Raw genomic sequence first — 23,764 nt, 5'->3', positions numbered from 1 at the left:
TACGTAAAGCCTGTCGACGTGCGTACAGAAGGCGGCAGAGGATCCAGTGCTCGGTCCCTTCAGTGTGAAAACGGTCTTGCTCAGGGCGGGATCTCAGCGTTCCCTCTCGGCTTCCCTTACAGCTGGAACGAGATGCCTACGTTCAGGCTCTCGCGCGCTTCTCCCTGCTGACGGCCAGCTCCAGCATCACAGAGATGAAGCAGAAGAACATCGACACCATAAAGACGCTCATCACGGTGGCTCACACGGACGGCAACTACCTCGGGAATTCCTGGCACGAGGTGTGTGTTTCTTTGAAAGCCTGGGGTTGCCGTTTCTTAGAGAGGATGAGTCCCAGCTTTCCTTTGATTCAGAACCAGTCTGTCTTTGGTCGATTCCATTTTTCTTGAAGTCAAGCCTAACTTTAACTGGGTTTTGTCTCATTCCTCAAATGCATCATGTATCAGAAAAGTCAGACTCCCTGGGGCGTGGTGGGTGAAATGCCTCAGATGCGCCACCTTACAAGGTGCTCCTGTCCCCGGTGGCCAGTGTCCACACGGAGAGCACTTCTGTTGTGGCAGCTTCCTTCCCACTTTTCCCAAGTCCTTATGTACCTCCTGAGAGCTCTTACCACCAGGGAGTAGATTTAAGACAAAGCCAAGGAGCCCGATTTCTCCTGAGTGTATCAGAAAAGAGATGGTCAGCATCTACAATGAGCCATTAGGGAAATTGCCAGTGGTTTCACGTTTTTATTTAACTAAACCATATTCTACGAGTTTTACGTAAGGATATAATTATCCATGTGCACAAACAGGTGTTTGAAAGGTTGTTCATGGAAATTTTAGTTGTTCAAGGGAAAAATTAAGTTAGAAACAGCCTAGATGTTCCAACAATGAGAGATTGCTCTTTTTTTAAAAAAGTGTGCTGCACCACTCCTTAGAATGCTGTGTGGCCATTTAAAATGATGTTGCTGAGGGACTTCCCCGGCAGCGCAGTGGTTAAGACTACGCCTTCCAATGCAGGGGGTGCAGGTTCGATCCCTGGTCAGGGAGCTAAGATCCCACATGCCTTGTGGCCAAAAACCCAGAACATAAATCAGAAGCAATATTGTAACAAATTCGATAAAGACTTTAAAAATGATCCACATCAAAAAAAAAAATCTTAAAAAAATATAAATAAAACCAAACGAAACAAAATAAAATAACGTTGCTGAAGGGAGAGACAGCTGGACATGACACACTCCCTGATGGAAGCACACAATACCTCCTAAGAAATGTTTTTGCCTAAAACTCCAACCTGAGTCAATTCAAGCCTCCACTGTCAGTTTAAAGGAAATGTAGGGGACGGAGGAGCACAATACATGGTATCATGAGAATGCAGCGTGCAAACTCTAGGATACAACAGAGCCTCAGAGCCGGTGACCAGGTTCTTCAACAAATACATTGCATGGAAAATAGTAGATGGTTGGGGGTGAGGCGGGGGCGGGCCTGTGGATTAAAAGACTTCAGAGAAAAAGGTAAAGATGCTATTAAACACTGTCTAATACTGTGGGAAGGTGATCACAGTATATTAAATTGAAAAATCGTTATAAACATTGTGAGGCTTCGTCCCTTGTGCCAGACGTGCACAGAAAATGGATTTGAAAAGATAAACAGGAATGTTAACATCCTATCTGTGTGATAGCATTATAGAGGCGATTTATTTTCTTTTTTTCCTAAAGTTTTCTAATTTCTCTACTGTCTGTACGTATTACTTTTTGTTTTAGAGAGAAAACTGTGAAAGGGTAGAGGTGAGGGCATGGAGAGTGGTGGGGACTGTGATGACCTAGAAAGAAAATTGTTATCAGCCGCCTCCTGCCATGGGGATCATGTGGTTCAGGGGGAAGGCCTAGCGCCAGACGGCTGGCATCCAGTCTGGGTATCATCCTTTTCCTGCCTGTATGACATGGCAAGTTGCTTAGTCTTCGAGCCTCATCTTCCTCCTCTCTACAGCCTTCATAGGGTTGTTCTGAGAAAAAAGGGGGTTAACATGTGGAAAAGGGCTTACAACTGCATTTGGCAAGTAGTAAGAACTCAGTAGGTATTAGCTGTCATGGTCATCATGATCATCATCATCATGGCACATACCTCAGTCCCTTTTCACCGAATGTTTCCTTTCTCGGTCACCACTCTGGAGTATTCCATATTAGAAAAGATGGGGGGGGCGGGGCAGTGGTGTAGTTTTGAGTTGTGTGCTTATTTAAGAAATAATTTCCTGTTTTCTGAGTCGTGATACCTAGTGAATCAATAAATAGCTGCTTTCTCTCCTAGAACTTTCTTTTTTCTTTAACCTGAGAGATATGGTGAAGGTGGGGTTCCTGCCAGTTGCCAAGTATATAGCAGCATCTGGAAATGTTAAAAATGAATCAGCCACCTATTTGATATACAGAAACCTTGAGAAATCAGGTTGGAATCAGTAAGTCCTCGGCCACAAGTGTTATTGACCTACTTGAGATTCCAGCTTCTGGAAAAGGGAGGACACTAGTAGTTTACTAGTAATAATTTAACAGTGTTATGCTGTGTGGAACAGTCAGGGGTTGGCTCTCTCTGGCCGAATTAAGTACCTTTCTCAGTCAAGGGGAAGGCAGTTTATAAGTGAAAATACTCAGCAGTGCTCAGTGGTATAGTGGAGTCCCATACTCTGGGATTAGACTGTAGGTCACCATGAAAAGCAAAACTCAGCTTTAGTCAGAAGTCCCCATGGAAATTCCTTAGGAAGGGTTTACCTAGAGGTCTACATGCCGTCGTCCCTCAGTAAGTTTTAAGCAGCCAGTTTTTGCTCCAGTAGAAGTTGAAACCAATCTCTGTTTCTTCGGGTAAGCTCCAGGTGAGAGACGGCCCGTGCGCAGGGACGCGTTGTCAAGCACCTGCACCACCCCGTAGGGCTGGGAGATAGTCTTTTCTCCTACTGCACGCCATTCCAGGGCACATTCTCATCTATTTGATTAACCAAATAATAATCACCAACTATTTTAAGTGCTGGGGATTCAGCAGTGAACAAGACAGAATTAATGCCCTGCTGACTCTTAAGGCAGAGAACAAACAAATATCTGGCATAATGCCAAAAAGTAGTAAGTGCTAAGGAAAAGAAATATGCGTGGCCAGGGGAGGGTGTGTGATCTCAGGGCGGTCGAGGGAGGTCTGTCTGAGGAACACATGTCTGAGCTGGGAATCTAAGGGGTGAGCCATGGGGAGGAGCATAAGGAACACATTCAGGCATAAGGAACAGAGAGTGCAAAGACTCTGGGGTAGGACTAGACGTGTCGAGGTAAAGGAGCAGCAGGGAGGCTGGGGAGGCTAGTGTGTTGTATATCTGAGGGGTCGAGTGGAAGGGAGATGGGGGGTGGCTGAGTCAGACTAGATGGTGCACTTACTGAGTGGCATGGAATCCCCTGCTCCAATCAAATGCTTTTTCTTTTTTTATTGAGCACTTATTAAATTTGCATAACTAAACATCTGTGTAGCATAACTCTACTGTACCAGTTTTTCTTTTGCTCGTTTTCTCTTTCCCTTTTTAATAGTTAAAAAAAGAAAAAAAATAATGAAGTCTGTCTTCCAGACCCACACTCAGAGGGTTGCCTAGCTGGAACTAGGGAAGCCAGTCTGAGACCCTCAGATTTTATTCTCACCTGAAAAGCTGCTTGTTTCAGAGAACTCTCTAGTGGCTAATTTAAGATGATAGTGCCCTTTTCAGCCAATGAAATGGGAACTCATCTCTTCACACCTTCTTTTCATCAGATCTTGAAATGCATCAGCCAGCTGGAGCTCGCTCAGCTGATAGGAACCGGTGTCAAGACACGCTACCTGTCTGGGTCCGGGCGTGAAAGAGAAGGGAGCCTGAAGGGCCACACGTTGTCGGGAGAAGAGTTCATGGGCCTTGGCCTCGGTAAGATACCAGGCCCCCCAGCCAGCCGTCATGGACTCACCAGTTAACCGGCACAAAACCCTTCTTGTCTCATCAGGACTGTCCCGTAGATCGTCTCTTCCTTACGTGCCAGCTGACAGTATGTTTGTTGATGGAAGCGGAAGTGCTGCCTCAGCTCTCTAAATTGTGATTAAACTGTCGAGTAAATGCCTATTTTATCAACGTCAGCAGGGTGCATTACTTTTCTTTCTATACATATAAATATGTTGGAGGGAAAGCCATCTGGTATTCGAGGAGTGGGTGTGTGTTATCTCTAGATTTTCAAAGGTAGATTCAACCTCTCTTCCATGTTCATCTTTTGTTAACTGATGTTCTTATCAAAGTAGAATTATTTCTGGCGATACAGTGAACTGAGAGACACTCTTGTCCGTGATATAACAATAATAATAGTAAAAAGGGTAAACAAACGTGCCAGGCCACATTCTAGGCACTCAGTTTATATATTTTAATTCATTTAAACCTTGTAACAACTCAGTGAAATTGGGGCTGTTATCATCCCCATTTTGTAAATGAGGAAAGTGGGGTACAGAGGGTGAAGTGACTTGAACAAGGTGACATTATGAGGAAGTGGCAGAGGTAGGTTTCAAACCCAGGCCATTTGATGCGGAGAGCAGGCTTCCTAGGTCCCACACACAGTAGTACAGTATAAAAGCACAGACTCTGAAATTGGGGGAGGGGTAATAGCATCTACTTCTTGGGGTGTATATGAGGGTGACTGGAGTGAAATCCTAGAGAGCTTTCCAGACCTTCTGCGTGTGGAAACCATTACATGTTCTAGGAGCGCTGAGTTAGTATTGATCAATTTGAATTTGTTTTCCTAAAAAGAGACATTTAATACTATAAAAATGTAAAAGACGCTTAAGAAAGGGAGATGAATGGTACAAGCCAGGGAGCCTCTAATAAGAATGTATTCTGAATGCCAAATGCCAAAACCTGAGTTTAATTTTATTCTGTCATCATTGGGGGGTTTTTTGTTTGTTTTGCCTGCAAACCATTCTCACTTATGTTTCTTGTCTGTGCATATCGGATATCACAGGGTACTTTGTTCTAAATACTTCACTGTTTTGGAAACACCGTTGATTTTGTGCATTGTGTTTCAGGTAATTTGGTGAGTGGTGGAGTGGACAAAAGACAGATGGCCAGCTTCCAGGAATCAGTCGGTGAGACCAGCTCACAGAGTGTGGTCGTAGCCGTAGACAGGTAATGATTTTCTTCTCCAGTGAAGCTGGACTACCCAGTGGCTTGGCATCTTCTGTATATTTACTGGGTATGAATGATCAGTAATTTGTTTGACTGCTGTAAGTATTGTCAGTTCTAGATTACTCAAACTAGGAAAGATTAAAAGTGGCACACATGATCTGCAGCTACTAATTACCTTCACATTCGTTTGGATTTTGATCTTGAATTGTATCATAACCTTTTTAAAAATTATAACTGTGACCAAATTATTTGAAAAACAAGAGTTTTTCCTTGTGCTAGTGTTTTAAATCACCTTGTTTCCTTAGTGTAGAAATTACTTTTTAAAAAATTTCAAGAAGAGTTTCGGATTTAAAGCCTACCCATGAGTGAGAGTTGGCTAAGTTGACATTTCCATTTCTTTTTCCTCAAAACCTTCCCACTGTTTCTGTTCACTTAAAACTTGACCTAAACATCCAGGAGAAATACAGGTATTCCCATTTGAAGATACTCATTATATATGAGGGCTTAAAATAGGAATTTTCTTAAAATCAACAAGCCTCTGAAAACTACCATTGATTAATCATGTACATTAAATATAGATGATTCTGAAATGATAGCAGTATAGAATTTATGACATAATTTGTATTTTCAGAACAATTTTCCTAGTATTCTAAACTCTTCATCAGTGTATTTTGATCACCTTGCTCTTGTTGCTTTTCTGCTTCTCTCCAACAGAGATATTGTCTGTAATGTACTTTTGATGAGTTTTCCCTACTTTCCCCCTTAGGTTTAGGCTAATACAACAAAATGTTTGTTGCACCATTAACCGCACATTTCTTTCCTGTTTTTCTGCCTTTTAGCCAGATAGTGCGCAATAGTAACTTGCCTTAGCACCTTTTTGTGTGCTGTTAAATTGTTTTAAGTTGAGATATAATTCATACACCATAAGATTTACTCTTTTTAAAATGTACAATCCAGTGGTTTTTAGTGTATTCAGAGTTGTGCAACCATTACCACTATCTAATTTCAGAGCATTTTCATCACCCCCATAACGAAGCCCTGCATTTATTGCAGTAGCTCCCCATTTCCTCTCCCGCCGTTCCTATAACCACTGATATACTTTCTGTTTGTGTAGGTTTGCCGATTCTGGACATTGTTGAATTGTCTATTTCTCCTGTTTAATTCTGTGGTTTTTGCCTCATGATTTTGGGGCTCTGTTGTTAGATGCGTATATGTTTATAATTGTTAGGTTTTCTTGACAGATTAAACTTTTTATCATTATAAAATGTTCTTTGTCTTTAGTAATGATTTTAGTCTTAAGTCTACATTGTCTGATATCAGTGCAGCTACTCTTGTTCTCTTTTGGTTACTGTTCGCATGCTGTGTCTTCTTTCATACTTTTACTTTCAACCTATTTGTGTCTTTGAATCTAAAATGAGATTGGCAGGATGAATTAAAATAAACATGATCCAACTCTATGCTGTCTAAAGATTCAGCCATTTTTCTTGAAGGAACATTTTTTTTACAAGCCTTTGGTAGTTTCCAGAGTTCAGTTCTGAAAAAGTTGATTTTGTTAAATTTTTGCCAGTTTTTTTGGTTGCTCTTATGGAGGAGCAGCTTTTTTTTTTTTTTTTTTTTTTTTTTTTTTTTTGCGGTATGCGGGCCTCTCACTGTTGTGGCCTCTCCCGTTGCGGAGCACAGGCTCCGGATGCGCAGGCCCAGCGGCCATGGCTCACGGGCCCAGCCGCTCCGCGGCATATGGGATCCTCCCAGACCGGGGCACGAACCCGTATCCCCTGCATCGGCAGGCGGACTCTCAACCACTGCGCCACCAGGGAGGCCCAAGAGCAGCTTTTTAAAGGTCCTCAGTCTGCCATTCCCACTGTCGTGACGTTCCATGCTATCCTATCTTGACTCTCCCCCATCCTTTTGATGTGTCACTTTCTCTTCCTATCAGTATAAGCATTTCAGCTCTCAACTCAGCTCACTGACCAGTTTCGTTCCTCTGATGCCTCATTGTTTATGTTAGTGGAAGTGCCACACCTGAAATGTTTCCTTTCTGTCTTTTGTGAGTGTTTGAAATTGAAGCTGCAGCTTCCAAGTCTAATTTTTATTTTTTTATGTCTGGAATTTTCTTCCTAGAATTTTTACTGGCTCTACCAGACTGGATGGAAATGCAATAGGTATGTATTTGACTCACCTGTGACAACTACAGAAGCCTCCTATCATAACTGTCTGACCATTACTAACGAGGCCTCGCGTGTGTTGTTGGGTCTGGCCTGTAGTTGACTTTGTCCGCTGGCTGTGTGCCGTGTCCATGGATGAGCTGGCTTCCCCCCACCACCCCCGCATGTTCAGCTTGCAGAAGATTGTGGAGATATCTTACTACAACATGAATCGGATCCGACTACAGTGGTCCCGAATATGGCATGTGATTGGAGATCACTTCAATAAGGTAACTCTTCAAATTCAAAAACCCCACTCCATCAATGTCCAAAAAAAAGGCAGGCAACTAACTTCAAAATAGAAATGATTGAGTGTGTAGGTGCGTGTAATTCACATTCCCTGTGGAGTGGAGAACAGCTCGTAGCATACCTACATATTGATAGAGCGCATGGAGAATGAATTAAAAATCCATTTGTATCTAAAATACTTTAATATCCCATATTTAGGAGGTAGGCCCACACCACAAAAATCATTACAGTCACTGGACAGACATTGGTGTTTGAAAGCATTGTGAAATCCTGAAGCACCTTCTGAATGACCAAAGATTAAGTTATGTTCTTTATATCAGTAGTATCACTCTAAATGTCACTACTTCTTGTGTTCTGGCTTCCTTTGCCACCACTCTTCTAAAACCTCTGTTGAGGAAACTAACATTTATTTAAATCAGAAACAAGCCAGAGACTTCTGTGTTCTAAAACTGAAAACCATGGAGGGAAAACCAGATTTTTCTCCACTCGAGGTTTCGTTATATACACATAGGCACATGCACATGTAAATTGAACAAATGAAATCAGAATATATTTTATGTATAGGAGTGTCTGTATCTGTAATGTCATTTGCTTTTTAGGGGAAAACTAACAGCTTAACACTGTTTGCTACCAAAACACATTTCATGATTTCAAAAAAATTTTCTCAGGCCTGGAGATAAAGAGTTGTAATAGAGATGCTTAAAAATAGTGTTAATAAAAGACGGTTTATCCAAAAGAGAATTGCCCTCTCTACATTGAATAGGAGAAAATCATAAGAAGAAGTAATCTGTCATTGGGATATAGAACAAGCAGTAGAGCGCTGGTAAATGATTTGTAGCGTCTGCTGATTTCTGTGGTGTGAACACCGCCCCATGCTCGATGGAAGGTTAGCAGTGTGATGTCACTAAATGTGAACTAGGAAGAGTTGGGTACTGTTGGCTTTTCTGGGCAGCTGGGGAACCCCAGTGAAATGAGGCATTGTCACATGTAGTCTTGCTTCTAACTTGGTCCATCAGCTAATCAGAGTTCTTTGTTTACTTTGCTTCCTTATCAGCTCTAAGTAAGGTACCTCTCAGCACACCATCTGTTTACCAAACTGTCCGAGTGCCTTGTACCAGGTGGTAGATAGATGAGGTCCCTGCCCTCCTGGAGCTCACTTGGATTTTATGATAAAATAACTGATGGTAAAGGGTCAGGCAGTGCAGTGTGTCAGGCCTCTCCGGAGGTGACCTTTCTGAACCCTCAGTGAGGAGGTGGCCATGAGAGCCTGCAGATGCCCCAGAGCAACTGTTTGTTGAGTGAGTGGTAACACTGTCGTCTGAAGTAATCAGTCAGCTCAGCAACCATCTTTCCCACTATTGTGGGTAAATAAATTCTTAGTGGACATCACTGATATGAACTTGTTTGAGAGAAAAAATGTGAACCATTATCATGACTGCACCTTGTATTCTTGTCCAAGCCTATGACAAGCTTCGGATCTAGGCTGGCGGGTAGTAATTAGACATGTCGTGGTTGTCAACCTCATTACAAATGTCCACTCCGTCTCATCAGTGCTGTTAAGCACAAAGTTGTGGAAAACTCAGTTGCTCACTCTGGGGCTCATCATTCTTTCCACCACCTCAGAAGGATGTTCTGCTTCCCCCTGGGAGCCGGAGCACATGAAAGTCCTGTGGGTTTGAAGAAGTAAATGGCCGAGTAGAACTCTCAGGATTCTAGGACAGTCATTGGGACAGTCACATGTTTCTCTTCTTCTAAACTAGGGCACAAATATGTCCTGCTATGTGCAAAGCTGCATAGTAAGCGTGGTGTGTATTCCTGAAGCAGCCAGGGGTTTTTAGCCGGGGAATAGTATTCTTATTAGTCTCTAATTACATCAACATTACACGAACACTTAAAAAAAAATTACAGGGCTTCCCTGGTGGCGCAGTGGTTGAGAGTCTGCCTGCTGATGCAGGGGACACGGGTTCATGCCCCAGTCCGGGAAGATCCCACATGCTGCGGAGCAGCTGGGCCTGCGAGCCATGGCCGCTGAGCCTGCGCGTCCAGAGCCTGTGCTCCGCAACGGGAGAGGCCACAACAGTGAGAGGCCCACATACCGCAAAAAAAAAAAAAAAAAATACAGCTAAAAACACCTTTGACCATCAGCACCCCTCAACCAGACCCTCCCCAAAGCTAATTATTTTTTATCCATTCAGTATACAGGCTGACCTCAGAGATATGGCGGGTTCAGTTCCAGACCAAAGCGATAAAGCAAATATCGCAGTAAAGCAAGTCACACGAATTTTTTTGGTTTCCCAGTGCATAAAAAAGTTATGTTTACACCATACTGTAGTCTATTAAGTGTGCAACAACCAAAAAAATGTACATGCCTTAGTTTATTGCTAAAAAACGTGAACCATCACCTGAGCCTTCAGTAGGTTTTAATCTTTTTGCAAATAGTAACATCAAAGAACACTGATCCCAGATCACCATAGCAGATATAATAATAATGAAAAAGTTTGAAATATCGCAAGAATTATCAAAATGTGACACAGAGACACAAAGTGAGCATATTTTGAAAGCATGTTTAATTAAATGTGTTTCGTCATTAACCTTAAAACTGTCCAGCTCATGCCAAGAAATACTTTTTTCTTCCTCCTGAGGTGTGTTTTCCCAGAGCAGTTGTTTTGAAGGCAGGCTGTCCATGTTTGAGGTTCAGAACCCCATATCCATAGTTGTTCCACTGTGCCTATTTCACCTCACCTCCTTTTCCTGCTCAGGTTGGCTGTAACCCCAATGAGGATGTGGCTATCTTTGCTGTTGACTCATTAAGGCAGCTCTCCATGAAGTTTCTTGAGAAGGGAGAATTAGCCAACTTCCGTTTCCAGAAAGATTTTCTGAGGCCCTTTGAGCATATCATGAAGAAAAACAGGTATGTGCATTATTCTGGAAGACGCTTAGTCAAATCCCTGCTGGGGGTCTAAAAAGGTCTCTTAACACTAACCACACGATTCGTTTTTTCTTCTCTTGTTTGGCGGAAGCAAAAAAAATGAGCGGCCTTTGATTCACACCTATTGTCTCTAAGTAAATCACACTAAGATCTATGTGTAACCTTTCCCAGAAGGGCAGATCATACAACTGCATCTAATAGAAGTATGTCATGCATCCTTACCGGGGGTCTGGGTGCTGAGGGAGTTCAGAGAAAGAGCCACTGCCAAAGCAGCCTCACACAGGGTCAAGAACTGTGTGACCCAGATTGGTTCAAGGTGGTGGAGTAAAAGGACGTGCTCTCACTCCCTCTTGCGAGAGCACCGGAATCACAACTAACTGCTGAACAGTCATCGACAGAAGACACTGGAACTCACCAAAAAAGATACCCCACATCCAAAGACAAAGGAGAAGGCGCACTGAGAGGGTAGGAGGGGCGCTATCACAATAAAATCAAATCCCGTAACTGCTGGATAGGTGACTCACAAACTGGAGAACGCTTATACCACAGAAGTCCACCCACTGGAGTGAAGGTTCAGAGCCCCACATCAGGCTTCCCAACCTGGGGGTCCGGCAGTGGGAGGAGGAATTCCTAGAGAATCAGACTTTGAAGGCTAGCGGGATTTGATTGCAGGACTTCAACAGGACTGGGGGAAACAGAGACTCCACTCTTGGAGGGCACACACAAAGTAGTGTGCGCATCGGGACCCAGGGGAAGGAACAGTGACCCCGTAAGAGACTGAACCAGACCTACCTGCTGGTGTTGGAGGGTTTCCTGCAGAGGCGGGGGGTGGCTGTGTCTCACCGTGAGGACAAGGACACTGGCAGCAGAAGTTCTGGAAAGTACTCCTTGGCATGAGCCCTCCGAGAGTCTGCCATTAGCCCCACCAAAGAGCCCAGGTAGGCTCCAGTGTTGGGTCACCTCAGGCCAAACAACCAACAGGGAGGGAACCCAGCCCCACCCATCAGCAGACAAGCGGATTAAAGTTTTATTGAGCTCTGCCCACCAGAGCAGCAGCCAGCTCTATGCACCACCAGTCCCTCCCATCAGGAAGCTTGCACAAGCCTCTTAGATAGCCTCATCCACCAGAGGGCAGACAGCAGAAACAAGAAGAACTACAATCCTGCAACCTGTGGAACAAAAACCGCATTCACAGAAAGATAGACAAGATGAAAAGGCAGAGGGCTATGTACCAGATGAAGGAACAAGATAAAACCCCAGAAAAACAACTAAATGAAGTGGAGATAGGCAGCCTTCCAGGAAAAGAATTCACAATAATGATAGTGAAGATGATCCAGGACCTCAGAAAAAGAATGGAGGCAAATCGAGAAAATGGCAAGAATGTTTAACAAAGACCTAGAAGAATTAAAGAACAAACAGAGATGAAGAATACAATAACTGAAATGAAAAATACACCAGAAGGAATCAGTAGCAGAATAACTGAGGCAGAAGAACAGATAAGTGACCTGGAAGACAGAATGGTGGAATTCACTGCTGCGGAACAGAATAAAGAAAAAATGAAAAGAAATGAAGACAGCCTAAGAGACCTCTGGGACAACATTAAATGCAGCAACATTCACATTATAGGGGTCCCAGAAGGAGAAGAGAGAGAGAAAGGACCCGAGAAAATATTTGAAGAGATTATAGTCGAAAACTTTCCTAACATGGGAAAGGAAATAGCCACCCAAGTCCAGGAAGTGCAGCGAGTCCCATACAGGATAAACCCAAGGAGAAACACACCGAGACACACAGTAATCAAAATGGCAAAAATTAAAGAAAAATTATTGAAAGCAGCAAGGGAAAAATGACAAATAACATACAAGGGAACTCCCATAAGGTTAACAGCTGATTTCTCAGCAGAAACTCTACAAGCCAGAAGGGAGTGGCATGACAAATCTAAAGTGATGAAAGGGAAGAACATACAACCAAGATTACTCTACCTGGCAAGGATCTCATTCAGATTCGACGGAGGAATCAAAAGCTTTACAGACAAGCAAAAGCTAAGAGAATTCAGCACCACCAAACCAGTTCTACAACAGATGCTAAAGGAACTTCTCTAAGTGGGAAACACAAGAGAAGAAAAGGACCTACAAAAACAAACCCAAAACAATTAAGAAGATGGTCATAGGAACATACATATCAATAATTACCTTAAACGTGAACAGATTAAGTGCTCCAACCAAAAGACACAGGCTTGCTGAATGGATACAAAAACAAGACCCATATATATGCTGTCTACAAGAGACCCACTTCAGACCTAGGGACACATACAGACTGAAAGTGAGGGGATGGAAAAACATATTCCATGCAAATGGAAATCAAAAGAAAGCTGGAGGAGCAATACTCATATAAAATAGACTTTAAAGAATGTTACAAGAGACAAGGAAGGACACTACGTAATGATTAAGGGATCAATCCAAGAAGAAGATATAACAATTATAAATATATATGCACCCAACCTAGGAGCACCTCAATACATAAGGCAATGGCTAACAGCTATAAAAGAGGAAATCGACAGTAACACAATAATAGTGGGGGACTTTTAACACCTCACTTACACCAATGGACAGATCATCCAAACAGAAAATTAATAAGGAAACACAAGCTTTAAATGACACAATAGACCAGATTTAATTGATATTTATAGGACATTCCATCCAAAAACAGCAGGTTACACATTCTTCTCAAGTGCTCATGGAACATTCTCCAGGATAGATCACACCTTGGGTCACAAATCAAGCCTCAGGAAATTTAAGAAAATTGAAATCACATCAAACATCTTTTCTGACCACAACGCTATGAGATTAGAAATGAATTACAGGGAAAAGAACGTAAAAAACACAAACACATGGCAGCTAAGCAATACGTTACTAAATAACCAAGAGATCACTGAAGAAATCAGAGGAAATAAAAAAATACCCAGAGACAGATTACAACGAAAACACGACAATGCAAAACCTATGGGATGCAGCAAAAGCAGTTGTAAGAGGGAAGTTTATAGCTATACAAGCCTACTTTAAGAAACAAGCAGAATCTCAAACAATCTAACCTTACACCTAAAGGAACTAGAGAAAGAAGAACAAACAAAACCCAAAGTTAGTAGAAGGAAAGAAATCATAAAGATCAGAGCAGAAATAAATGAAATAGAAACAAAGCAGTAGCAAAGATCAATAAAACTAAAAGCTGGTTCTTTGAGAAGATAAAATTGATAAACCATTAGCCAGACTCATCAAGAAAAAGAGGGAGAGGACTCAAATCAATAAAGTTATAAATGAAAAAGGAGGAGTTACAACAGATACCACAGAAATACAAAGCATCCTAAGAGACTACTACAGGCACCTCAATGCCAATAAAATGGACAACCTGGAAGAAATGGACAAATTCTTAGAAAGGTATAACCTTCCAAGACTGAACCAGGAAGAAATAGAAAATATGAACAGACCAATCACAAGTAATGAAATTGGAACTGAGATTAAAAGTCTTCCAACAAACAAAAGTCCAGGACCAGATGGCTTCACAGGTGAATTCTATCAAACATTTACAGAAGAGCTAACACCCATCCTTCTCAAACTCTTCCAAAAAACTGCAGAGGAAGGAACACTCCCAAACTCATTCTATGAGGCCACCATCACCCTGACACCAAAACCAGACAAAGATACTACAAAAAAAAGAAAATTACAGACCAATATCACTACTGAATATAAATGCAAAAATCCTCAACAAAATACTAGCAAACAGAATCCAACAACACATTAAAAGGATCATACACCATGATCCAGTGGGATTTATGCCAGGGATGCAAAGATTCTTCAGTATACGCAAATCAATCAGTGTGATACACCATGTTAACAAATTGAAGAAGAAAAACCATATGATCATCTCAATAGATAAAGAAAAAGCTTTTGACAAAATTCAACACCCATTTATGATAAAAACTCTCCAGAAAGTAGGCATAGAGGGAACCTACCTCAACATAATAAAGGCCATATACAACAAACCCACAGCAAACATCATTCTCAGTGGTGAAAAACTGAAAGTATTTCCTCTAACATCAGGAGCAAGACAAGGATGTCCACTCTTGCCACTATTATTCAACATGGTTTTGGAAGTCTTAGCCATGGCAATCAGAGAAGAAAAAGAAAGAAAAAGAATACAAATTGGAAAAGAAGTAAAACTGTCACTGTTTGCAGATGACATGATTCTATACATAGAGAATCCTAAAGATGCCACCAGAAAACTACTAGACCTAATCAATCAATTTGGTAAAGTTGCAGGATACAAAATTAATGCACAGATATCTCTTGCATTTCTATACACTAATGATGAAAAATCTGCAAGAGCAATTAGGGGAACGCTGCCATTTACCATTGCAACAAAAAGAATAAAACACCTAGGAATAAACCTACCTAGGGAGACAAAAGACCTGTATGCAGAAAACTATAAGACACTGATGAAAGAAATTAAAAATGATACTAACAGATGGAGAGATATACCATGCTCTTGGATTGGAAGAATCAATATTGTGAAGATGACTATACTACTCAAAACAATCTACAGATTCAATGCAATCCCTATCAAGTTACCAATGGCATTTTTTACAGAACTATTACAAAAGATCTTAAAATTTGTATGGAGACACAAAAGATCCAGAATAGCCAAAGCAGTCTTGAGGGAGAAAAAGGGATCTGGAGGAATCAGACTCCCTGACTTCAGACTGTACTACAAAGCTACAGCAACCAAGACAATATGGTACTGGCACAAAAACAGAAATACAGATCCATGGAACAGGATAGAAAGCCCAGAGATAAACCCACACACCTATGGTCAACTAATCTATGACACAGGAGGCAAGAATATACAATGGAGAAAAGACAGTCTCTTCAATAAGTGGTGCTGGGAAAACTGGACAGCTACATGTAGAAGAATGAAATTAGAACACTCCCTAACACCATACACAAAAATAAACTCATAGTGGATTAGAGACCTAAATGTAAGATCGGGCACTATAAAACTCTTAGAGGAAAACATAGGAAGAACACTCTGACATAAATCACAGCAAGGTCTTTTTTGATCCACCTCCTAGAGTAATGGAAATAAAAAGAAAGAAAAACAAGTGGGACCTAACAAAATTTAAAAGGTTTTTTTGCAAAGCAAAGGAAACTACAAGAAAGATGAAAAGACAGACCTCAGAATGGGAGAAAATATTTGCAAACTAATCAACAGACAAAGGATTAATCTCCAAAATATATAAATAGCTCATGCGGCTCAATATTAAAAAACAAACAACCCAATCCAAAAATGGGCAGAAGACCTAAATAGACATTTCTCCAAAGAAGACATACATATGGCCAAGAAGCACATGAAAAGCTGCTCAACATCGTTAATTATTAGAGAAATACAAATCAAAACTACAATGAGGTATCACCTCACACCAGTTAGAATGGGCATCATCAGAAAATCTGCAAATAACAAATGCTGGCGAGGACGTGGAGAAAAGGGAATGCTCTTGCACTGTTGGTGGGAATATAAATTGATACACTATGGAGAACAGTATGGAGGTTCCTTAAAAAACTAAAAACAGAATTACCATATGACCCACTACTGGGCATATACCCAGAGAAAACCATAATTCACAAAGACACATGCACCCCAGTGTTCATTGCAGCACTATTTACAATAGCCAGATCATGGAAGCAACCTCAATGCCCAGTAACAGACGAATGGATAAAGAAGACGTGGTACATATATACAATGGAATCAGCCATAAAAAGGAACGAAATTGCGTCATTTGTAGGGATGTGGATGGATCTAGAGACTGTCACACAGAGTGAAGTAAGTCAGAAAGGGAAAAATATCGTATATTAACACGTATATGTGGAACCTAGAAAAATGGTACAGATGAACTGGTTTTCAGGGCAGAAATAGAGACACAGATGTAGAGAACAAATGTATGGACACCAAGGGGGGAAAGTGGTGGTGGTGGTGGGATGAATTGGGAGATTGGGATTGACATATATACACTAATATGTATAAAATGGATAACTAATAAGAACCTGCTGTATAAAAAAATAAAATTATAAAATTCAATAAAAAAAGAAAGTTTATAACATGAGAAATGCTTAGTCCCTTAGTGAAAAGAGCAGGTTATAGAATTGGGCAGTCAGTGTAATAATAAAGGTTGTGATATAGTATATCTTTCCATATGAAATGCCATAGCATCATATAAAAGAATCTTTTTCTTTATGTTTTTCCCTACATTTTCTAAAACATTTATTGTCATCATTTATTACTTTTAACAGTGAGGCAAAAAACATTTTAATAAATATGTATGGTTCTTGCCAACAAGTTGCTTTTTTTTCCTGGGAGAGAAAACTATGAATTCATTGGTATTATGTGTTAAAGTCACCTAGGTATGTAGTCAGTCCTCCATTATCTGCAGGTAGCAAATTTTCTTTGTGGACTTTCAGCTTATTTTTAACTTTCTCCTTGCCTTCTGTAAGCAACCTTTCCTATTATCAGTTAGTATAGGTCCAGCAGACAAGCATGAATGTTATCCTAAGCCAGATGAAATTTGCAAGCCAAGTCTCTCCTCCTAAAACCACTCTAATGACTTTCAAAGCTAGTGCGATAGAAGCGTTAGGTTTGTGTTGCCTTGCTTCTCGCTATTTGTGAGATAATAGTGTTCACCCCATAATCATACATGTCTGAAAGACATATGTGCTAATCTGTTGTAAATATCCAGGTCACACCATGTTGAACCTTGCAGCTGCTTCAGAAAATGGACCATTTTTTCTGTCTTCATGTTTTGTTTTGTAATAATTAAATTTAAAATATTCATCTTAAGTTACATATGTATGCTCCCATCCAAGTGTATGTGTTTGCCATCCACAAATATCTCTGCCCAAAAACCTAAGAGGATATGCATTAAGAATTTAGGAATTGTTATCTCTGGGTGGCAAAATTATGAGTATATTAGTCTAAATGTTTGGGTCCAGAAAAATTGACCAACAGTGGCTTAAAGCACAAGTCTACGTATTGTTTACTTAACAAGTCAGAAGCAGGCAGTCCCAACTTTGGTTCCATAGCCCAAATTGTAAGCAAGGACCCAGGTTCTTTCTGTCCCTTTGTTTGGGCATAAACAGGGTGCTTTTCTTCCTTGAGCTTACTGCTTCATGATTGCTGGACAGAGACTTTAGCTCCAGGCATCATGCCGTGTTCACAGTGGGAGTGATTAAAAGAGGCAGAGCCCACCATCAGAATGGGAACAAGGGGATAAAGGGCAGAGCCTACCAAGTGTAATTCCTCTTTTTTTTTCTGCGGTACGCGGGCCTCTCGCTGTTGTGGCCTCTCCCGTTGCGGAGCACAGGCTCCGGACGCGCAGGCTCAGCGGCCATGGCTCACGGGCCCAGCCGCTCCGCGGCATGCGGGATCCTCCCGGACTGCGGCACGAACCCGTGTCCCCTGCATCGGCAGGCGGACCCTCAACCACTGTGCCACCAGGGAAGCCCCCAAGTGTATTCCTTTTAAGAGAAAAGCAGAACCTTCCTAGAAATCCCTCCCCTCCCATACCCGTAGATTTTCTCTCACATCTGATTAGTTAGAACAGGTCATGTAGCTCCCCTAGCTGCAAGGGAGGCTGGGAGATTGAGGTCCTGGCACATGAGACAAGATTGTCATGTTGTTTTATATTATTTATGATCGGTTCCCTGAGGTCGGGCATGTTGCTGCCCAGATGAGATCAGACTTATTAAGGATGTGGGAAGATGACTGCTAGGTAGGCAACTAACTGACATGTTGACTGTCTTACTGTTTTTTCTTTTTGTTGTCTCTAATTTTTTTTTAATGAATGTAGATTACAACATGCTTTAAAAAGTGGTTTTTTTAAGTGCTGCTTCTAAGCAATGAGCTGTATTCATTTATCTTCCCACTGTCCAAAGTACAGATGACATGGGCTGCCCCATTCTTTTCTCAGGTCTCCAACCATCCGGGACATGGTGATCCGCTGCATCACCCAGATGGTGAACTCCCAGGCGGCCAACATCCGCTCAGGCTGGAAGAACATCTTCGCCGTGTTCCACCAGGCCGCCTCGGATCACGACGGGAACATCGTGGAGCTGGCCTTCCAAACCACAGGCCACATCGTCAGTAAGTGTCTCTGTTCCCTCCTGACTAATGGTACCACATGCAAGTCCAGAAGGGCGATCATTTCTTTCCCATCTATTTTACTCCCAAAAGGGCCTTCCTTGTTTAGCTACACTGTGATGTGCTAATGTGCCAGGCGATGTGCTGGGCTCTTGACATGTGCTCAACAACCCTAGGAAGGAAACACAGTCGACCCTCATTATTTGCAGGTTCCACATTTGTGAGTTCACCTACTTGCTAAAATTTATATGTAACCCCAAAACCAACATTCCTGGCCCTTTTGTGGTCATTTGCTGACATGTGCATGCACAGAGCAGCAAAATGCTTGTCACCCAAGGCACACGTTCCCAGCTGAGGTTGAACAAGGCCTTCGTGTTTCAGCTCTCTTACTGTAAATAAACAGGTAGCCTTTCTGTGGTACAAGCTTACTGCCACGTTTTTGGCATCTTTGTCTTAGTTGGTGACTTTGCCATTTGAACCCGTCCATAGCCCAGTGCTGAAGTGCTGGCAGGTGTTCCTAAGGGAGACTGTGGTGTACTTTACGGCGAAAAATAACATGTTTTAGATTAGCTCCGTTCAGGCATGAGTTATAGAGCTGTTGGCCATGAGTGTAATGTCAATGAATCAACAAAATATATTAAATAAGTTAAACAGAAACACATGTAAAACAGGGTTGTGTGTTAATAGGTTGATGAAAGTATTGTAACCAGAGCCTCGCAGGAACCTAACCCCTTTTTCCCCTAGGAGATGGTTCAGTATTTGCTAATTCATTGTTCACAGCGACTTTGTAGAACACAAGTACCATGAGTAACAAGAACTGACTACAGTCATCCCTTCATATCTATGAGAGACCGGTTCCAGGACACACCTCGGGTACCAAAATCCACAGGTGCTCAAGTCCCTAAGCTGAAATGGATATAATCTACACACATCCTCCTGTATACTTTAAATCACGTCTAGATTACTCATAAACACAACGTAAGGCTATGCAAATAGTTGCCGGTGCACAGCAAATTCAAACTTTGCTTTTTGGAACTTGCTGCAGTTTTTTTTTCCCGAATATTTTCGATCTGGGGTTAGTTGAACCCACTGATGTGGATACCATTATTTCCCCCTATTTTACTGAAGAGGAAAACAGGCACAGAAAAGTAAAGTAGGACGACTTGTCTGAGGTCATGCGGCTGGGAGGTGGTGGAAGATTGACACCTGGCAGCCAGCCCGGAGCTGGCGCAGTGTCCCTCCACTCTGCACTGACCACAGGTCTCCGGTCCTGCCTGTCATCACGTCACAAGATGTTTACTTGTCTTGGTTTTTGTGGAAATTGTAAAGCAGTGGGTCAGCTTTGATTTTTTGAGGTCGTTCAACTTTTTGTAAACTTCTCTCCCCTCGTATTCTTCTCTTAGGTGGTATTTGTAGGGTTTTGAAAACCTTCAGTTTCTAAATTGCCTGTCACCTTTAGCTCACTGACTTTCTTTATCTCACTTGGTCTTCATAAGGCTCCAGTGAGGTAGCATGAGGTGTGGTCTTAGGGTAGAAACAGCTGGGGAATTAAGGGACATGCTCAGAATCACAGAACTGGGGCCAGAGCTTTGCGCAGTGCTCAGCTTATGTCAGGCAGACCCTCTGGGCCAACCCCCCCCCCCCACATCCACGTTTATATCTTACATGGTTATGTAAGCTCCATCCTAAAACGGACACCTTGGCATCCTGGTGAAACTTGGTTTTCTCTTGGCTCTCCTCTCTCACTTCCTTAGGGCCACTTCTCAGAAAGGACCTCTTCACAGAGTCCCCCTTCCCTCACCACCAGCCTTTTCTGTCTTCTGTCCCCTTACTCAGCACTTACCCCAGCTGAGATGATTTTACATATCTACAGATTTAGGTGATTATTGTCCATCTTGCCCATTGGAGCAAAGGCAGGAAATTTGGTTACCTCTGTGTACCCAGGGCCCACAACCACGCTTTGCATGTAGTCAGCACTCAACAAATGTTTGTTGAATCAGTGACTGTTTAGGCCTTTACATCGTTGCGTGAGCTCAGGAACCAGTGTAATTTAGCCCAAGCTGTACTCAATGCATTCATTCCTGAATAATTTAATAAGAAACCCTGTCTTCCAGAGACACTGACATGCTTTCCTTAGATTTTCACAAAAGTAATCATCTCTGGTATTTGTGTGTGTGTGTGTGTGTGTGTTTAATCCCCATTTCTAAATCCTGGGCTTATAAAAAATGTGCCTTTGTTTCCCCAGCAACCATTTTCCAGCATCATTTCCCTGCAGCCATCGATTCCTTTCAGGATGCTGTGAAGTGCTTATCAGAGTTTGCCTGCAATGCTGCTTTCCCTGACACTAGCATGGAAGCCATCCGGCTCATCCGCTTCTGTGGGAAATACGTCTCCGAGAGGCCTCGGGTACGGTTTTCCTCTCTTTACTCATTTGGGCTGTGAGGGGGGAAAGGAGTTGTAGGCAAAAACCCCTTGATCCTGGCAAAGACCTTTCCAGCTACTCTTTTAGAAACGCATGTTTCCCCTAAACTAGGTGTTTATTTCAGAATGCTGCCATTACAGGGTTTATACCTTTTATGTTATTTTGTATGTATGAAGTTATTTTATTCACGCTGAACTTTTATATGGTATTCTACAGGTTGTTTTTGTAGATGATAATAGTAGTTTAGCTATGAATTTTGACAAAGTTGAAGAAGCAAGACATTACTATTTGAAAGAAAACAAACCTCTCTTTTAGGAAGTGACATTATGCCACTGTGATGTGGTTGAGAAATCACATTTAAAGATGACCTTTTGTTTACTTCCGAAAATGTTTAGGGTTTTTCTGTTACATCTCACCTTTCTAGAGAGGCCTGCTTGGGACTTCCCTGGCGGTCCAGTGGTTGACACTTTACCTTCTAGTACAGGGTGTGCAGGTTCAGTCCCTGGTTGGGGAGCTAAGATCCCACATGCCTCGTGGCCAAAAATCCAAAACATAAAATAGAAGCAATATTGTAACAGATTCAATGAAGACTTTAAAAATGGTCCACATCAGGGCTTCCCTGATGGCGCAGTGGTTGAGAGTCCGCCTGCCGATGCAGGGGACATGGGTTTGTGCCCCGGTCCGGGAAGATCCCACATGCCGCGGAGCGGCTAGGCCCGTGAGCCATGGCCGCTGAGCCTGTGCGTCCGGAGCCTGTGCTCCACAACGGGAGAGGCCACAGCAGTGAGAGGCCCGCGTACGGCAAAAAAAAAAAAAAAAAAAAGGTCCACATCAAAAAAAAAAAAAAAACCTTTAAAAAGTAAAAAAATAAAGAGTCCTGTTTGGTTCAGCTGACTGTCTCAAAACACTGAAATTGGGTGGAAATGAACACAACTAAACTGATGGCCTGTATAGATCTCTTCTTAAGCATTCTTTACAGAAGTGTAAACCCCTAAGATGATATCTCTGGTCCCTACAGTGGTTCATTAAGATGTGATGATAATGAGAGCCGCTGTTGATTGAGTACTCACTACATGTCAGGCAACATTCTAGGCATTTTGTGTGTGTAGATTTGTTTAATCCCACATCAGACCTACGAGATGGGTAATTATATCCCCATGGTACAGGGGAGTTAACCAAAGCAGAGAGAGAAATTGCCTAATGTTAAATAACCAGGGTTGGTTAAATAAATTCCATTACCACAGACAATACTACTTCAAGAGTGGTCAAGGAACAGAGGGCTCAAGATCCCAGAGATAGGGCAGAAAGTAGGGCTACCCACTTAGACTGTGGAAAGATTGCCAGCTCCCAGCTGCATGACCTTGGGCAGCTTACTTAATCTCTTGGTGCCTCAGTTAACTCACCTGTATAATGGGGCCATTATTTCTACCTGCTTCATGGAATTGTTGTGAGAATTGTTAATCCATGTAATGCACCGTCACAGTTCCTGACCCATAACAAGCATTTAGTAAATAGTAGCTGCTGCCGCTATTATTTTAAGTAATACATGTTACACTAACATTCCAGAAAGACCTAAGATATTGAATCATCCTGGATATTTTGCTATCACCATTTGACCTTTATTGCTTTTCTTAATGTACCACCTCCTGCCCCCAGGACTCTTGTGGTCAGCCCCACTCAACTTATTCTAAAGCCCCCTAAGTTCCGAAGGTTCATAGGGGAAAACTGCTCATGTGCCCTTGGAACAGGCTTGTCTCTGTCTCCTCAGGATTTCCCATCAGACCCTTGTTGAATGGGTATTTTCAGGAGAGGAAGATGTGCAGGGCTTTAATCTTCGTGTAGTTCTGTTTCAGTTCCTTTCTTTCACTTGCTTAGTCTTTCTCTGAGAGGTGATTCTCACTGTAGGTGCTGCAAGAATACACTAGCGACGACATGAATGTGGCTACTGGCGACAGAGTCTGGGTCCGAGGCTGGTTCCCCATCCTCTTCGAGCTCTCCTGCATCATTAACAGATGCAAGCTAGATGTACGGACAAGGTAACCGTGACCTAGGGTGGTGCCCCTTCCTTCGGTCACTGAATGAGCCTCCTGTCCCTGCTCCCCCGGCCCCAGGCTCTCCCACTGTCTTCTCTGCTGTCCTCTTCCCCGACCCGTTCCCTCTTCCATGCTGGCTTTCTTTCCTCCAGAGGGCTCACGGTCATGTTCGAGATCATGAAGAGCTATGGCCATACCTTCGAAAAGCACTGGTGGCAGGACCTGTTCAGAATCGTGTTCAGGATTTTTGACAACATGAAACTCCCCGAGCAGCAGTCGGAGGTGGGTGATGACTAAAGCACTGCCCTGGGGAGATGGGAGAAGAGCCCCTCCAGCCTTTGTCTGCGTCTGGTGTTGCATCGTCATCCACAGCACACGGAAGTCTTAAATACTGAGCCATTTCGGGTCTGTTTTGAAAATGGAAACACCCTTCCTGGCCTTCTTCTACCAGTATCGAGTAGTGCTAAGAAACTCTCCCCATCCGGGGAAGAGTGAGGGGAAATAAGTCACCACCGTCTGCCTACTTGGCCCTCAGGCATTGGACTCGCAGGCACCCCACTGGTCCTCTTACTTATTTGCTTCAGATCGACTTCTGAACAGTTGG

The 23,764-nt window shown here is 42.5% G+C and overlaps 1 protein-coding gene across 1 annotated transcript in view; it reads left to right on the top strand.

Annotated features, from left to right (window-relative positions):
• Positions 1 to 23,764, top strand: part of ARFGEF2 (ARF guanine nucleotide exchange factor 2) — a 103,160-nt gene that overhangs the window by 58,884 nt on the left and 20,512 nt on the right. The window contains exons 21-30 of the mRNA XM_081255330.1: positions 123 to 281; positions 3,756 to 3,903; positions 5,043 to 5,142; positions 7,264 to 7,304; positions 7,407 to 7,576; positions 10,355 to 10,506; positions 18,536 to 18,708; positions 20,951 to 21,111; positions 23,033 to 23,163; positions 23,313 to 23,442. Of these exons, the coding sequence (XP_081111456.1) occupies positions 123 to 281; positions 3,756 to 3,903; positions 5,043 to 5,142; positions 7,264 to 7,304; positions 7,407 to 7,576; positions 10,355 to 10,506; positions 18,536 to 18,708; positions 20,951 to 21,111; positions 23,033 to 23,163; positions 23,313 to 23,442 (1,365 nt within the window). The remainder of the gene's footprint in view (positions 1 to 122; positions 282 to 3,755; positions 3,904 to 5,042; positions 5,143 to 7,263; positions 7,305 to 7,406; positions 7,577 to 10,354; positions 10,507 to 18,535; positions 18,709 to 20,950; positions 21,112 to 23,032; positions 23,164 to 23,312; positions 23,443 to 23,764) is intronic.

The sequence above is a fragment of the Mesoplodon bidens genome (assembly GCF_964165515.1).
Source record: "Mesoplodon bidens genome assembly, chromosome: 15".
Lineage (NCBI taxonomy): Eukaryota > Metazoa > Chordata > Mammalia > Artiodactyla > Ziphiidae > Mesoplodon > Mesoplodon bidens.
The sequence above is the reverse complement of the archived record's forward strand: the minus strand, read 5'-3'. Positions and strand labels throughout refer to the sequence as shown.